The following is an 18505-nucleotide window of genomic DNA, read 5'->3' as shown; positions in this document are numbered from 1 at the left end:
CATTTCTTTTAACTATACTAATTTTACTTTTTTTTTTTTGCGCTGCTGGTTATTTTGAATTCTGTTGGCGTGACGTCACAGACGCGTTAAAAAAAATAGCCACTGATGGGGAGTTATTTTTGATGTCGGGCTCGCAATTTAACTGGGAGTTATGACACACTGCAGCCGGACAGAGGAACTTTTGGTGGCGCTAATTTTTATTTTCCTAACCTAACTAAAACGAAGTGTTATTTGTTGTGGGAGGCGTCTGGGTTAGGGAAGACTCCAAGTGCGTCTCAGGCCGAAGCCTTTACACCTAGTCATGCTTGGTTTCAGCCATGCAGGAAGGGCAGCATGCATCGTGTGCATATTTCGGGTATTGGCCAGCCATGGCAGCAGTTGATGCCATGACGAACTATCTAGACCGGCGGTTCCCAAACGGTGGGTCGCGACTCGATCCTAAAACTACAGAAACCATCTACCAAACCTTCAGAAAATATAAGAAAAATCGAAACATATCGAATTGTGTGCATATATATATATATATATATATATATATATAGTTAATTAATAACTGTTTTACTACAAAGTGCTTATAATTTGTCAACCATTTTCAAATCAGAACACCAATTGTTTATCAATAATCAATCTGTATCTTCAAAAAAGTATATATATAGGTATATAATTGACATTTTTTTTCAATATTTGATGGTAAAATATATAAGTACGTACATAAGGAAGGGATACGATACAAATAAGGTTTTTTACTCCACCATTGACCGATGGACCGTGGAGGTATTCCGATAAGGAAAGGTGGGTCGCCAGCTGAAAAAGGTTGGGCACCACTGATCTGGACTATAACTAGTTGAGTTGTGCCCAGGTAAAACCTGCATGGACTCAGGGGAAATAGTGCACGAAACTGGTAGGTTCGTCTTTATTGCATACTAATTATGTGTTATATGTTCTGTTTCACTTTTAATTATACTTTCAGTAGTTTCATATGCTGTAATTAATAACTTATAAGTAAAATGTAATTGTATATTTTGTGATGTGAAATAAATAAATAGAAAGTTCAGCGCAGGACAAGAAGGGTGGTCCAGGGCCGGGATCGGCGGAGCTCTGGCTGGCGACAGGGGGACATGGGGGGCATCTCCCCGGGACGACGGCGCGTGCCGCACGCATCGGCAAACACGTCGCCTCCCGCCCCCACGCCCGCTGACGACACAGGCGCTAACTCCGCCAGCCCACGCGCCGCTGCGTGATAACAAGAGATCGCGAGCTGTCGCGGTCACCGACTGGAGTTGCTCGGCCGGGGGACTCCCGCCGCGTCGAGGGCGCGTTGTATTTATATAAGTGATGCTATATGCCCGTATGTATAATTGTTTTACATTAACTATGAATTAATACATTGTTATTTAATAAATAATTAAAATTAATAATTTAGAGTCAGAATTTAGCATATTTATTGATTTTAATTCTTATTCATATCAATTATTTTTTATAAATTAAATCATTCCTTTTTACACGTGTTTATATTAATATTGATTTTACTGTAAATTTCAAACTAGATCAGTGTCTTCTTTTAATTTTGTAATATTTAGAATTAACTAATGGCTTGCCGTTGTTTGTCAGTCTTGGAGACAGTAAGATTGCGGTCGCCATCTTCAGGGCAGCCTCCTATTGACCACATCCCGCAGCCCGGTAACAGGGACAAGCCCTCGTCAGACTGCAATAAAGTATGCCCGCACCAACGAGTGCCTTCGTTGTAATTGGGGGCTGTCCACAACAAAAAATTGCCCTCTTTTTTTTTCTTTCTTGCAGCGCAACAATGGCGCGCTTTTTTTCACACATTCCACATTTTAACTAACAACATAATTACGCACAACCATTAAGAAACACTCGGTACAAATAATTATCGGGATTTTCCAATGAATAGAAATTCTGCATTACTTCACACAACATTCTGAGAATCAAAAATGATTTTTTTTTCCCCTTCGAAGAACTTGTCACAAAGAGAGTTTTTTTTTTATCGCACAGAAGTCAAACCCACACTAAGTCATAGTTTTATCTTTAGTGCTTAACACAGAAAACTTGTTTTAGAGCCGGTTTTACGACCTCCCGTTAAATCTAAAGTTAGCCAACCGACAACAAAGCCAACTTCCGGTTGAAAACATAATTACACACGACCATTCAAAACTAATTGGTATAAACAGCAAGTCCCGTGGTTTTCCTGACTGTAAGCTACATTTGTAGTTTGTGGGGACATTTGCAGGAGATTAAACTCTCAATAATAAACGATAAAGCATTGTTATGATATAAAAATGGTCGAATACAAAATGGCGTATTTCCGTCTGTATCTCTTCCCCATCGTTTCAGATTTTTTAATTTTTTTTCTGCCATAATAATATTTTGAATTATTTGTATAAATATTCGGCATGACAAGCTTTTATACCATATTACAGTTTGATTATTACTAACTCGTTAGTATGGAGCCGCCGAGTTACTAGAGACGTACAAAGCTACACTCCACAGTCCACAAGCATGTGAAGAACCAAGTCTCATTTCCCCTTCTGCTACGGTCGCTCGTGATTGGTCCAGCTGTTTATCAGTTGTTTGGCTTCTAATCCTTCAAGGCGTGTCGGATTAAGTTGTGATCGGATGTCGGGAGGTCGTTTGGACTTGGAAACCTTTGCGCTCCACGCTGTCAAGGCACAATAACGCGAATTCTGGCAATACATCACGGGAGCAACCACTGCTACTGCAGTCCAAGCATGTTTACCTCGACAAGCGTCCAAGTCATCTCCTTTGCTAAAGAATTGCAAACACGGTGACCGTACCGCAAGCTGTGGCAATATTGCGAGATTGCGTGGCCAGTATTTACAGAAGAGGGAGGGAGGGAGGGGAGTGTTTATTGAGGGAAGATACCCCCCCCCCCTCCTTTTTCGCGAGGTTGGGATGGTAAAGCAAACTGTTGCAACACTCGCAGTTTCAACTGTTTGAGGAGCCAGCCGTGTGCCCTGCGGCTACTTCTGTAGGTCCATAAGCCAGTGTCAACAATGTAATTCCTTTTTTTTTGACGTGACGTCTAATAAATCGATGAACGCCGAAAAAGTGTCCCATTAGGCACATTGTTCCGTTACACTGTGTCCCGTTACGTTCATTGTACGCTTGCCCCGCATCTATCTCTCTTCCACTCGACTGTTTATAAAGTAAAGTGAAAAGTTAATGTGGTTTTCATTGCTTATTACAACAATTTCGACAATTAAGGTTAATTATTCTTGCATTTTAAAAATCTGATAACTGGTATAATTTCAAGTATTTATTCTTTTATTATTAAAATAAAAATGATTCAATTTTATTCATAGAAGTATGCAATCATTTCATCAATGTTTTGTTATGACGTTGTCACGTTAAACTATCGTCCGTAAACCGACTTTACAGACAACCGATTTTTTTTTTCAAATGCCCCCCAGAAAAAAAATTGGTGTGTCCGCCACTGGGCGGGGCCTGGCACGAGGGGGGCGGGGCCTCGCCGTATCTGGGTCACCAGCGCTCCCACGGCGGGCTGCGCAACTCCTCGTGACGCGGGGAGCACGGAGCACGGAGCAGCTGGCGGAGCACACGGGGTGACGCTCCACCACTCCACACCATCGGCGGATCAAGAGGGGGGGGGGGGTCCATAGCGGCATGGCCCCCCTCTGAACCCTGAATAATTTCTGAATTGCCTAATCATAGTTTTACAGAATTACTAAAGTATTATTTTACTGCAGTGCTATACATAATAGGACGTTTTTGAACCAGAAATCTAATACACACGACCAAATAATAACAACAAAATTATTATTCAACATCCAACCCACTGTTAAATAGAGCCGCAAGGTAATTAAGACCATTCTAAACTTTCTGTTCTGTATAACAATTATAAATATACTAAAATTTATTTGAAAAATTTAATTGGCCCCTCCCTGAGCATCATTCTAGATCCGCCCTTTCTCCACACACAGCTTACATACCTTTTTTGAAGGTGTACTTCTCTAGGCGCGTTGTGAAAAATGATGAGAGTGAACTTCTATATACGATGCGCGCGCACCATGCAACGACATGTTCACAGGTTAAAGAAAAAAAAAACACATACAAATAAAAATTATGTACATACAAATAAAATAGGCTATAGATATGTGCTTTTAATTCTTATACTTAAGTGATTGATGTTTAGTTCAGGCCAAAATATTATTAAGAAACGTTTATTTATTTTGAATGTTAGTGATAGAAATTTTGTTTGTAAACTTTTTCAAGTGTATATACCTACATGAGGTTATGTTACCGTTTGTAATTTATTTCAATTATAAATTAATACATTACATTATTTAATACAAAATTAATTAATTAGAATAAACATCACGCATATTTATTGATTTTCATTATAAATTAAACTGACCCGAATATATTTTATCAGGAAAGAAAATCAACATTGATTAAGATAAATTAAGTAAACATCGTTGAAACTTAAGTTCCAGGTTGGCTTGAAATTTTGTTTGAAAGAGTTAATTTTTAAAAATTTTCCTGAGGAGAGCCTCCATAAGTAGAGACCTGTAAAATTCGCGATTTCAAATCCCTAAAGGATAGACTCCATGATCCTCTATGCACTCGTGCAAATTACATCTGCTGATTGGTTACCGACTCGTAACACCTGTTGACTGGAATGATCGTGATTCGCTAATTCTTCTGTTAAAGATTTTTCATTGGCCCAGAGTCCTTCAGATAAACTGTGACCCAATCACTGAAGCAAAATAATGTCCAAAGTATTTGGACTCTATCCTATCGCGAAATGAATCCGCGAATTTTACAGGTCTCTATCCATAAGAGTAAAAAGGCCCAGGGTCCAGTGAAGTCTAGGACCAGCAACGCTGACGGGCCTAGGTACCGACCTATCACAGCACGGCGTATTCGACCACCAGCCTAGACTCCAATGCTGCATACACGTGAGTAACCTGTGCATTGTCTGCAGAGAAGAGCGTTAACTGTTCCCTATTAGCTCGAGATCTTCTAGGGGGCGTGTCCAAGGTAGCGATGGACCAATCACTCGAGGGGAAGACACGCAAGGTGTTTAAAAGGCAGCCTGAAGTCCTACGTTAAGAGTGGGAAAATTGTATTATATGCTGACGACAACCCTTTAAGTTTAATTGCAAATATCAAAGTTTTAACTAGGGACATCATATATTGGTTTACGGCTAATGAATTAATTCTTAATAACACAAAAACAACGTGGCTGCATTTTAAACTTAATAACTTATACAATTTGCAATACCCAACTGTATCAATTAATGGTGATAATATATCTCAATAAAATTCAACAAAAATACAGGTAGCCTATATATATTGACAAGAACCTTAATTGGAAATCTCATATTGCTCATTTAACAAAAAAAAATAGCTCAATATTATTTGCTATGAGAACATTTTCAAAACTGACTAATCTAAATGCTTTAAAAATTATTTAGCTACTTTGGTTATGTTGAACCTCACTTATGATATGGAATAATATTTTGGAGTAATTCTACGGACTCATCTAAAATTTTTCAAATATAGAACAGATTTGTACGTATAATAATGCATGTAAATTATCGTATTTATTTTTATTTATTTTTATTCCATTGAGCCTTCTTTTGATAGAAACCATAAGGCTGTGGAACATGTCATTTACATATTACCTCATGCAGACAACTTTCCAAAAGCTTAGGTGTCTTAACATTACCATCGTTATACATTTATGAATTACTTATATTTGCTCATTCACAGTTGAATGGACTGCAGAATTTCAATTTACATAATTATTCGACTAGAACAAAAAATAATATTCATATATTACAACATCGTACAAAATGTTTTGCAATAGTCCGAGATACTCTGATATATATTTTTATAACAATCTTCCACCACATTTTAAATCAGAAAACCAACTCTGTGCATTAAAAAAAAACTGAAAGATTTGCTGTTGGAATTCAGTTTTTATTCTATTAATGATTTTATGGAAGCAAAACTATGCTAAAAATGTATTATTATTATTATTATTATTATTATATCATGTACATTATTTGTTTTTTACTATTATTTTTGTTTATGTGTATTGTACTTAAATGTGTATTCATAATGTTTAATATTCTTGACAAGGCCTATATTACATGTACAATATAATTGTATATTTTTGTAGTCTACTTGGACAATAAAACTACTACTACTATTACTTTTTATGACAAAGAGGGATAGGTCGCTACATAGGAACATAGCAAAACAAGTGCAGATTCCTATTATTATGTACTTTATTTGGGGCAAAAATTAGTTTCATATTTGCAAAACTGAAGACTCCAGATTAGGAAGCAGTCTTAAATGCAGAAATTAAAAAACTACGATACTTGCATCCTAAACGTTCTTGTTGTATTTACATTATTATAAGAACGTATCACGAACTGCAAAGCGCTACTGCGCAACCAAATAGCAAGTCGGGGACAACCCACAAGTAAAAAACAATCGAATCTTTCCTACAATTAAGATTTATGTATTTATCAATAAAAAGCATCATATAAATATATTAAAAACGATTCACTCACCAAAATCGATGAATTGCTTAATAGATAACGGAGACGGGTTGAACTGTGAATAAAAGTCCAGCATCTTGTGGATGTTGCCTAATGCCTTCTGAGACAACTTCATAATGCTGTCTTCGCTGAAAACGCTCACACGTCGGCATAAAGTCGTCGACCTGCGAACTGCTAAGCAGTAGACCCACTACTGAAACGAATGTCTTTGACTGACCGGAGCAAAACACTTCTTTTTATAATCGCTGCCCGATAAAAACGCCATTTCCAACATTTAACAGCTGACGAACGTAGTTCGGTCATAACAAGATAGAGCGCGTTGTGTTTGCCAACGCCATCTAGCTGGTAATCTAAAAGTTGTATAGACACATATTTATGTCAAAACTCTTACACGTAAAAATTAATTACAATACAAAATTAACTGATTTTCAAAATTTGTATCTAATAATTCACTAAAGTAATTTCCTGTATAATCTTGTTAACAGTTTATACTGTAATAAATTCTTTACAAGTTATTATTCACTGGCTTGATCTATGACTTCCTTTCCGGCTGCCTAGAAGTAACACACATGTGGAGTTTTATGCTAGAAATATCGTTTTATTTCAGTTTAAGCTTAATTTCGTGATCTAATAACGTACCTTGAATATTCTTAACGACATTATGGCCGATTTAGACGATTTCTTTGCGAAGAAAGACCGAAAGAAAGCTAATCGTAAAAAGTTCACTACGACCGACGAGATCGCCAAGAAGCTAGAAGAAACGGGGAAAAAGGCAGAAAAATCGAATAAAAAAGATAAATCAACGCTTTCTACCCCTGTTGTAGGGACAGGCGAAGATGACCAGGGGAATCGAATTCAGGTAAGCTTAAATCTAAGGTGGTGTCTTGTCACTGTCATTTTACGAACGTTCAATAAACTTCGCAACGGCCATATTTGTGGTTATCATTGCGGTAAAGTTTATTTTGTTTAAATAAGCGTTTGCATGATAGCTAAGCGAATATGTGTTACTTCGCAGGATAAAAAAAAACTTGTATTTAAATGACAGATTTTGTTTGTTGTGGACCATTCTGATATGTGCGGTTAGAACCGTGCATATGGTAGACGTAACAGCTGATCTTTATTGCAATAGGAAGACGACGAGTGGAAGGAATTCGAGGAAGAGAAGAAAGATTATACGGGTCTGAAGATCGGAAATCTGCAGATAAGTGAGCTCCCAGATCAGAATGGTGAAGACGATGAAGAAGAACACGTCATGGAGGAAAACGAGGCAGGGGAGATGGTCAGACGGAAAGTACAGTCGGGGCCATGGAAGCTGAACCAACAGCAGCAGCAGCAACAGCAACAACAGCAACAGCAACAGCAGCCTCTCCAGGAAGTACCAGAGCTCCAAGGTACCCACCACTTTACTCCTGTTTGCTGTTTAGCACTAGCTGTCTGTAGACAATTCTGAATCTGAATACTTTGGGTACATATTGAGGACAGGCGACAGGGGCGTATCGAAACAAAGATAAACAAGAATTAGAAAATTCAATTTTTTATATCCTTAACTTTTTCCTAATCACTGCGTAAAACGGCATTGTGACATTTCTATTATTTAAATGGTTAATTGTAAGGGTCCTGGGGTAAATCTGTATTGTACGGATTAGCGCCAAAAAAAATCGTACAAATATGAAATAACTTTCATTATATGCTATCTTACGTCCTCTTTTCAGAACCGCCTGCGGAGATAAAAAATTCCAATTACGTTTGGAGATATCAAATTTTTTAATATTCATTTTTTGGTGATTTTTTTTAAAAAAAAAAAATTTTTAAATCCGAAAATACCTTTATTCTGTGCTCTTTAACTTCCTCTTTTCATTAAACCCGGCGGAGATCAGAAATTCCAAATACTTTAGGAGATATGGAATTTTTTAATTTTCATGATGTGCACTGATGCGGCGTTGAGCGGGAAGCCTACGATTCACACATCCTTCTGGACATACCCGAATACTCACGTTGGCAAGCCTTCTTTTCTTAAAATTAGCAAGAAGTAATTAAAAATACTTTAAAACACTGTGGATGGTTGGTTATATTAGGTAAGTATAGCTACATTAAAAAAACTGTAAAATCATTTTATGGTTGCTTAGCAAATAACTTTTTAATATGTAGCTATCCAGCGCTAGGAAACCGTTTACATGATTTCACAGTATTTTTAATGTAGCTGTCCTAACCAAATCAACCATCCACATTGTTTTGAAGTATTTATAATGTAGCTAACATAACCTAATTGACCATTAGTTTTCATGAGTTGCATATTTATTTACAATAAACAAAAAAAAAACCGAAGATGCACGATCGGGCGTTTGCCTCTCGTCTGTTGAAAGAAGGCTTGCCAACGTGAGTATTCGGGTATGTCCAGAAAGATGAGTGAATCGTAGGCTTCCCGCGTTCACCATTGTTGCTTGTTTACAAGTATGATTTTTTTTTTTTTCGCGACGTAGTTGAATGACTACATCACGTAAAATGAAAATTACGTGAGTTCCTACTGTTCATCCTTTTTCCCGGTTTGTTAGGTCAGGTCAGCTACATTATAAATACTTTAAAACTAAACAACCATTAAAATTAATTTTTATTATTTTTAATGTCCGTTCAGTTTCAAAGTATTTATACTGTAGCTGACCTGACCTAATCTTCCTTTGTCCCGTTTTGTTAGGTCAGGTCAGTTACATTATAAATACTTAAAACTATACAAGTAAAATTAATTGATATTATTTTTAATTTCCGTTTATTTTGAAGTATTTATCATGTAACTAACCTTACTTAATTGAAAATTTCTGTTATTTAGGCATTCACGCACACACGGCAAAATATAAAATGGGGTCTGTTGAATGATTACATAGGGCTTGTATTGCAAAATAAGAACGGCGATATCTCCAAAAGTAATTGGAATTTTTAATCTCCGCAGGCGGTTTTGAAAAGAGGACGTAAAAGAGCATATAATGAAAGTTATTTCATATTTGTACAATTTTTTTTGGCGCTAATCCGTACAATACAGATTTACCGGTCCTGGCTTTTTCATATAAAAAAAAAAAACAGAAATTCCAAATGTGTCAGTTAATTAACATTTACATATGTTCCTCTATTTACACTGAAAACAAGTGTTTCAATATTCCTACTGTTTTCTGTGAATTTACCATTTATAGATTACATTAGGTACCCTTTGCATTGACTCAGCCGTAGCCATTGTGCTTTAGCGTAGCAGAGACTTTTCCATGGCCTTATTGTGGTTTCCACCCACTGTTTACTTGTACCAACTTCTATTTGATCATGTGGTTTTCCAGAGATCATTAGAAATATGGTGTAGCTAAGATTGTTTTCAAAAAGACAGGGATGATAAATGTCAGTACGTTTTCAAAAAAGACAGGGATTTTTAATGTTGGTATTTTTTTTTATTACTAAAAAAGTTTAATGTCAGTAAGTTACGGCTAGTTCCAAGAGTGTTTTCCACCCTAATTAGACTTAATTAATGCTAGTTTTGCAAGTTTTGTCTAAAATTCTCCTGTATTTACCCTGAAAACAGTGTCTTTATATTCCTACTTGTGTCTAAGAAATCATAGTTTATAGCTTACATTTCTATAACTGCATTGATGCGACCGTCACCATTTTTTTGCTTTCCCGTGTGGGTCTGTGTGTTTATGTTTTGAAGAACTCTTGTCAAATTTTGAGAATGGTCACTTAGGTTAGCTTCCTTAAAAATACTTAGAAACATTGTATACGGTTAAGTTATTACTTACAGCTGTATTAAAAATACTGGAAAAAAATTTTCATAGTTGCTTATGAACTATCAATTAAAGATCCTGACATAATCAACCGTTCACATGATTTCACAGTATTCTTACTGTAGGTAACCCAATCTATTTAATGTGCCACACATTCCATTCTAGGAGAATCTGCCTCCAAGTTGCCTTCAACGACCTAAAAAAAAAAACCTACGTCGAGGGGTTGCCGCAAGTGTGTTGCGTTTTGAGGGAAGTCAAACAAATTTGATTTTTTTTTACTCGCAAAGTTTCAGTACGTCTTCAGAGAAGTGCGTTGAAAGGTTGTCATCAATGACAACTTTGTCGCCTTCAGACTTTGCCCAAGACAAAATGATTTTAAACCCGTCCAAAAAAGTATCCTCGTCAGTTCCATCCGGATTTTGAGCGGTTGTAACGAGCCCCAGGTATGCCTCCAGCCAACCAAGTGTCATACATTCTTTCTGCCTTATAACAGACGCGAGGTGGCAATAACTCCCCACTTGCTGTTCTGGCGAACATGAGGGGTATAAGCTTTCGAGCTGTTCAGAATCCTCTTTGGGTATTTCGTACCCCGTTTAAAACTACATTTTGATGAGCCAGGGTCATCACTCAGGTTGGTTTCATCATTATTTAGTACGTTGGCTGGGGGCGTGTTGCCAATAGATAGTTTAAGGTTTTCAAAGTATTTTGAAACATCGTGGCTGATCATTGTTCGCCCATGGGTGATATTTATACTCATGCGTAGTCTGAAATCAGGATTTCTGGACAAAAATCTGTTAACCCATTCTTCTCCAGGATGGCCCTCCTTCTCCAAATACATTTTCACTACAAGGCGTATATCGAGTCTAGTGAAAGGAAACCCCCGTTCTGCTATGTAATTTAGCTGCGTTAGAAGCAAAAAACCCGTTCCTCAGCTTCTGAAAATATCGGCTGTTTGCCATGAGGACATTTGTATTTTCCAGAAATGGATCTCTTAAAGTGGACTTTGGTAAAGATTATTTCTTTCTAGCAGCTCTAAGTGATATTTTTTTGTCTTCGATTTCTTGAATGACTTTTTGCAAAGTTCATATCGGTCACTAATTTTCACTCGTTGAACACTCACTAACAGTAATAAAAAATTATTAAATAAAAATTAAAAACAACTAGACACTCCACTAACCTCTAAATGTCAATTCTGTGGTATTTGGGGGAAGTGCGCTAGCAGACGTGAGTAGGCTTAGAGTTCACAAGGCCCAATCTCACTCAGCCTAAGTGCCTGGGTCAAACCTGGATTAACTTTTCCTCTATTATTTTTTCTTCACATTAGCAAAATATGCTTCAAACCATCAAAATCTAGTTTGCGATAAAATATTGAACAGAATTATATCAACTGTACATATTCCTGCAAGTGACAATGGAACAAAATTCCATCAAAGCCTCTAATACTAATACAGTTGTTTAACTGTGTTTTGAAGTATGTTTCAACGCAATTGTCATTGTGATATAGTTTCAGGTGAGTTTGTGGTCAAGATTAAAAAAAAAAAATAGTCTGCACACTGCCTGGGTCAAGACAGTTCTACGGGATGGATGGAAAATTGCTGTAGTAAAAACTCTTCACACGTAGAAGTAACTTCAAACAGAAAAGTATCTGATAGTGAGGCATACGTAATCACAGTGTTAGTGCTGTTGGTAGGTGGGTGTGGGGTGTGGCCATTGTAATTGCTCTTGTACTGCAGAGGAAAAGAATGGCAGATATTTTTGTTTAAACATAGTTTTTTTTTTATACCTAATATTCCTTTAATTTTAATTCCTTAATTGATGTTTAATGGAAGAGTTAAGTTATAGCAAATTTAGTGCAGTAAGTCCCTGTTTAGAAGTTTCTCCAAGTACTTAGACATTTAAACTTATTAAAACGGTAAAATGGTATGTATTTATAGGTCTCGGGGGATGTAGCCATAGGTGGGTTACACCCATATTCTGGAAATGCCACCCCACATTGGAATTTCAATATCTCTGCTATTTTGTTTTCTAAAAATATTTTTTTACCCAGATGAATATTATTAAGACTGTAACTTGCAATGAAAAACTGGAGATAGGTATTCACATTGTTATCGACAAGCAGTAGAGATTTTTTAAATATTATGAAACAATTTTTTTTTGTAAATAGCTATTAAATTTTTAAGTGAAGAATACCATCCAAAATATTGCATTGATCAAAATTGTAAATTGTATGTATTAATGAGAACTGACAGTGTTTCTGCTCCTCAGAGCTGTAAAGAGTGGGGGAAATACTTCATGGGTGGCTTCTGGCAAACTTGTTTTACCTTATTCTTCTGATGGCTCAGCTGTTTCAGCCTGTGGTTCTTGTTTACACTGGGATATCATTGAACTATATTTTTGGTTTTAGTTTCCAACCATGTGCTTCTTGCTGTTCAACATTTTTTGTTTGTGTTCTCAGTTGTCCAAGAGCCGCAGCAAGCGCAGAGCCAGGGTCCGTCGAGGTACATGCCTCCGCACTTGCGGTCCTCGGCAAGGGAGCAGACTCGCACTAGTGAGTTGTCACGATGAACATCTGCGCGTTGAAGCTGGACTCGGCAGTGATCCGTCCGTCCGTCCGTCAGCGAGCCGAGCGCATGTCCGTCAAATACTTTGATGCTGCCAACAGACTAGAAATCTTAAATACTGGTGAAAATTTATCTTGTGTAGATATATCATATTGATGATCGTGAAAGTTAAGCACTTAATAAATCATTAAATTCAATTTTTTTTCCTTCTGACATTTATTAAAATATTTTCCGTTAATAATATGTTCATACCTTCAAACGTAAGTTAATATTACAAGCAGCTAATGGAAGCAGCTAAACAAATAAATATGATTAAAAACCTTTTACGATAGTAAAGGTTACTGGCAACAGGTATCTTGCTGACGTTATGAAGGTTATTTAATCCGTCCGGCTGGCGAAAGTTCAAGCTCGGTAATGTTTTTTACGGACGGACGGAACTTTCCGAGCCATCTGATCGTGACGGACGGACGGCGGAGACGTGTCATTCCGAGTCCAGCGTTGCTCGACCGGTGTCGGCCGAGTGGCTTGCCGGACTGGCCCGCCGTCTCGTGTGTGTGCAGGTGGGGGCCTGCGCTCCAAGAAGACTGCCCCCGACATCAGCGACGAGAAGTTCTTCCCGAGCCTGTTCGCGTCCAACACCGGCGAGCCGGGGAGAAGGTGAGTCCAGCTCCGCGACGTCGCATCAGTGGTTTCAACCAAGTGCTTTTATTGCAAAAACCTGATTTTTTATTTTAAATCTATTATTTAAATGAATATCTTTACGTTTTAATGAAAACACTAATTTCAATCTAATAACGTAATAACAACTAAAGTTTGCTCATAAATGTTTCTTGTAATTTACAAGAACAAAAAATTATATACTAATAAGATCTTATCATTTAAAGTAACTGAATAAGTTGTATATTATACGTAGATAAATTCTCCTCTGAAATTAAATTACGTAGTAAATTGTAGTCAAAGCGAGAGAGAAACGGAAATAAATAAATTTATTATTTAAAAATAAAATTCCTATTTTGTAAAAAAATCTCAGACTGTAATGTAAATCCCCATCTTGTGAGGAAAGAGGAACAAAAAAACATTTATGTAATTAGAATCCCCGTCCTGTGGGGAAAAGTCCTTTCAGTCAGATGTGCAGATTTGCTGACTTCAGTTCTTTGATGTTATAACTAGGGACAGGAACTTTTCGGTGAATAAAATTAGTGAAAAGCGGTGAGCAAAAATGCCAAAAGCGGTGAGGAAAAATGCCAAAAGCGGTGACGAAAAAAAGCGGCGAAATGTATCCAAGCATACCTTTTTTAAGAAAAAGTTAAATGAACTCAATTAAGATTGATAAAAATGTTTAAAACTAACATTTAGAAGTGAAAAACCCTTCAAATTCAAAAGCTTTAAAGACAAAGAGATTAGCTACTCTTCCAGACTGTCAAAACTTTTGGGTTTAGAGGGAAGGTTTGTAAATAAAATATATTCCTAACTCAGGTGGTATGCTAGGCCAGAAAAGTTAGGTTTGTTTAGTTTTAGGTTTGGTTGGTTTAGGTAAGTCTTATTTTATATTTGGTAAGTTTAACTTAGGTTAGTTTTAAAATGCCCATTTCCAACTAGCTTAAGTTGAGTTTGGTTTTGAGAGCTTCTAAATTTAAGCCACTCCATGATTACAGATATTGATGTAGGCATAAATACAAACCTTCAACGTATTTCTTCATTCAGCTTAAAATAGTGGGGTCCTGAAATTTATGAAGTAGTATACTGCAGTGCTACAGTAGCAGTGGTAGAAATGCGTGATGTTTTGTGCTTTTCACTGCTTATGTGCTTAACAATTGAGTATCTAAGGTCCCAACTAACCCTGCAATTACAGAATTTACAAAATAAAACTGCCTTATCTGTCGAATAGAGACCATCAGAAGAAAATTCTTTGGCCCTATCTAGTGGGTTTACGTCATACTTCGGCATCGCGAAGCAGCGAGAAAACTGTCAACACGATATTCATTCCCTTACCGCAACGAATAGCCACCGAACAATAATAAATGCACGCATGTGCAGTACCTTAACACAACCGAAGAAAAAAAAAATACATCCATCCATCAGTTTGTTTGTTGCAGTTTAAAATTGCCTGAAGTATTTTATGGTTAAGTAAATTATGAAGAAAAAACACACTTGTAATTTTTGTTGATATCAAAATTTACGCGTTTCGAACGCGGTATCGTTTTTATCTACCGAATACGATTGATCGTATGATTGAACAACAATCGATTGTTCATAAACGTTCGTGTTCTTTCTCATATTCTCGTACTGCTACGTTGGTAACACGTTTATTGAGTAACGCGTTTTGTTTTGATAACTTCATGGCACGAGAAACAAATGTTGAAGCTTGTAATGTTAAAAACGGTCCTGGATTACCGTCATCTGTGGTCGTTAACTTTGCCGTGATATTATTGCCACAGAATGAGGTTTTTGTGGTTATGGCTGGAGAAAATAAATTGTTTACCTAGTTTTGCCTAGTAATGTTGTCGGCACGGTGAAATGTATTTTTATGTAAATAGTGTTTTATTGTTTTCTTTTTTATTGGTGCGCTGGTGTTACGAACGGAAGATGAATTATATATAAATGATATGTGTTTGTGGCAATTTAAGCTTCAAATAACGAAATTCTGACCAAATTCGCGACGAAACAGTCGAAAATCGCAAAATTCGCATTTTCGTAAAAAAAAAAAAAGGGGGGGGGGGACAAATTTGCGAAATAACGACGGTGATTCGCGATCGCGTAAAGTACCTGTCCCTAGTTATAACTTTTCTGGTTCAACATGAGTGGCAGAAAGCGGGATGTTGTATGGCTTTCAATTGAACATGGTAAGAACCAAAATAATGTAATAAATAAAAAAACAACTTGTTTGTTTGTTTAAAAAAAAAACCTTTATTTTTACAACCTTGATCTGCAGTTGCGTTTGATGGTGACATGCTGGGGCCTGTTAACTTATGCAAACTGGACTGTAAAACAACATAACTTAAGAATTAGTTATTTATTGGTATTTACATGGTTTGTACGCTTCCTTAATATCCTTTAAAAGTCCTTAATTTGTCTTTAACTGCCTCTAAAAGTCCTTTTATTTCACTAATGGTCCTTTTAAAAAAACTGAATAAAGACTCATAACATGAAAGTAATAGATGTTCTGTTGCTTCTGACTTGGTGGCGAATAATGCTGTATGCAAATTTCAGGCCACACAATTATATTTTATGTATATAAGAAATGTTTTGAATATGTATTTAATAACAAACCTTTAAACTTACTGTCTTTCAATTTATAAAGTAAATGTAATTAGTGATCAAATTAAATGTTAGGGCTATAAATTTCGAATAGACACCATGTTTGGGTTAGATTTGTGTGCCAGAGATAATTCTGGACGGTATGAGTTAAGTTTTAAAAATTGAATCAAGAAAATATTTTTAATGCACCAACTATTTAACATTGTTATTTTCTTGAGGTATTTTGTGAATTTTTGTTTGCGCAAGAGGATACTTGGGCCCTCACACAGGCAAAAATTTCGTTCAATATTTTGCGCAAAATTGTTGAGCTCATTTTTGTACAACAATATTGAATGGTCTGGACCCCTCACACTACGCAAAAATATTGCGCAGTATTTTGTCAGCCCCCTCACACGGCACTCTCGCGCTATAAAATATTGACGGGTCCGCAAAACTTTTCTAATCTGTCAGAAAACTTTTGAACACTCCACAAAATATTGAACACCACCTTTTTTTTTGCACAATATATTTCCTCACACACTCAATATTTTTGTACAAACACGACACCTTCAAAAAGTTGAGTAAAATTTTTTGCCGGTGGCCCCTTTATTCTTTGCCATGTGAATAATTTGAAATAGGACTTGCGACAGTTAGACTGACGAGTAGTGGAAGGTCGCACGAAGTGTGATGGTGGGATGGTCTCGCGGTCGCGCAGGAAACGAGACGAGGGCAGCTTCGAGGAAGTGCGCAACAGCAAGGCCTACTCGGGCCGCTACTCGGACGCCGCGAACAAGGTGTCTGGCGCGGGCGGCCCCAAGCTGAGCCTCGGCAACAAGTACGGTGCGCTGAGCCAGGACCACGACCAGAGCTGAATCCTGCCGGGTCAGAGACTCGAGGGGTGCGACACGTCCTCCCGCCCCGGGACTCCCGTCTTCAGCTGTCTTCAGCTGTCGCTCCCGAATCCAGCCGGACGTGCTACAAATTTTTTTTTTTTGTTTTGGATTTATGTTCTAAGCTCTTGTATGCATAATCCTTGAATCAATTAGTACTTCAAAATTTAAAAAAAGTTATAGTTCCGCTCTTGTTTCAATAAACTCCGTGTGATTTCTGTATCAGGCCCTGCCACAGCTATTCGAGCAAACTGGAATTTTTATATTTATGTTGGGTGCAACTTTTTACCGTTTTTTTTTTTTTTTTTTTTTTTTTCGATTTTGTCAGGCATATTTCATGTAAATTTTTTTTTTGCAAAAAAAAATTGTTTTTGATTCTATAAAATTTTAGAAGTGTTATTGGAATTTATTATTTGTGTGCATTTGTTGTAGTGTAGTGGTTTTAGGTAAACAAAATATATGTGTGTTTTGTTTAAACTAATTTTTTAAACGTGTAAAAATCAGACTAAAAAAAAGTACTGTTGGTATTAGCAATATAAAAATTATCGAAGCAGAAAAAATTAATGTCTAAGAATGTCCCCCAAACTGAAATGAACATTGTATTCAGTTTTGTTCCACATAATCTTAAAGGGGCGTATCGGAAATGTTCGCAGAAAATGCTGACGTGATTGCATGTCACACTTATCATGTAGATATGGAATGCTGTGTCGGTGACAGTTTCTTGTGAAGGCTGCTTGTGCATGCATAAAGAATTTTATTGTACTGTCATCGCTGTTTTAATGTGTTTGTAAATTACCTGTTGTATGGAAACAAAAAACGGAGTGCGTGGTTGCAGTGCTTAGTTTTCTTTGGAAAAGAAAACTTTTGACTTTTCGTTATAATTATGTAGTTAAGTCTTGACGTACCGAGGTCATTACATACATTTTAGTTGTGTCTTCAGACACGAAGCGTTGTGAGGGCGTTGTGATCTACTACGCAAGATGGCTTACGAGTTTCCCGCGGTGTCGGATCGATGGGCCGTGTCTCACGTTTGTCCGCCTGTGATCAAACAATATTATTATTGTTAAAATATCATTATGAGAGTGTAGTATTATGATATTTTTTTGGGTATGCATTCTAAATTTAATTCACTTTATTATATAGGTGTTATGTACTTCGAAACGGAAACTTACGCCACTCTTCTGTAGCATTGAAGTAGTTTTAAGGCAGGTCAAGGGTAAACTGTGTGTTGGCAGTTGGATGAATTGTCACATCAATTTATTATTACTGAAGTTGTTTTAAAATAAAATCAAGTTTAGTAAACATCATTATAGTATCCCAAAGGAGATTTGGTTTTTTACGGCTCAGAAAATTTACTAGGTTATGTCGTTCTTTGCTTATATTTTAATGAAGGTAATTGGTCCATGTTTATGATTTTGATTTGCTGTTCTCGGATTGTCTCCAATGACCTTGATGTCAATGAAGCTTTTAAGTCCTAATGCATT

General features: G+C 36.8%; 2 protein-coding genes across 3 annotated transcripts in view; one reads left to right on the top strand and one right to left on the bottom strand.

The window, feature by feature from the left end:
• LOC134534328 (pyruvate dehydrogenase (acetyl-transferring) kinase, mitochondrial) overlaps window positions 1-6915 on the bottom strand; it is a 51014-nt gene extending 44099 nt beyond the window's left edge. The window contains exon 1 of one of the 2 annotated variants that reach the window (XM_063372724.1): window positions 6588-6915. In XM_063372724.1, coding sequence (XP_063228794.1) covers window positions 6588-6690 — 103 coding nt within the window. In that variant the 5' untranslated portion in view covers window positions 6691-6915. The remainder of the gene's footprint in view (window positions 1-6587) is intronic. The other variant, XM_063372723.1, reaches the window with a different exon arrangement.
• Window positions 6916-7094: 179 nt separating this feature from the next.
• On the top strand, window positions 7095-17789 carry LOC134534326 (protein CDV3 homolog). The gene is made up of 5 exons (XM_063372715.1): window positions 7095-7434; window positions 7705-7966; window positions 12789-12881; window positions 13455-13551; window positions 16847-17789. Exons 1-5 carry the CDS (start codon window positions 7237-7239, stop codon window positions 17001-17003), a joined length of 807 nt encoding a protein of 268 aa, XP_063228785.1. The 5' UTR covers window positions 7095-7236; the 3' UTR covers window positions 17004-17789.
• Window positions 17790-18505: the final 716 nt, after the last annotated feature.

The sequence above is a fragment of the Bacillus rossius genome, chromosome 7 (assembly GCF_032445375.1).
Source record: "Bacillus rossius redtenbacheri isolate Brsri chromosome 7, Brsri_v3, whole genome shotgun sequence".
In the NCBI taxonomy this organism is placed as follows: domain Eukaryota; kingdom Metazoa; phylum Arthropoda; class Insecta; order Phasmatodea; family Bacillidae; genus Bacillus; species Bacillus rossius.
This window is presented reverse-complemented; position numbering and strand designations above follow the sequence as displayed.

What these genes read in the sequence shown, in the direction of transcription:
- LOC134534326 (XM_063372715.1), top strand. Translation starts at nt 7,237, where the DNA reads ATGGCCGATTTAGACGATTTCTTTGCGAAGAAAGACCGAAAGAAAGCT. An exon ending in GGAAGTACCAGAGCTCCAAG is followed by an intron (nt 7,967 to 12,788) that starts GTACCCACCACT and finishes TTGTGTTCTCAG; the next exon opens with TTGTCCAAGAGCCGCAGCAA. An exon ending in AAGGGAGCAGACTCGCACTA is followed by an intron (nt 12,882 to 13,454) that starts GTGAGTTGTCAC and finishes GTGTGTGTGCAG; the next exon opens with GTGGGGGCCTGCGCTCCAAG.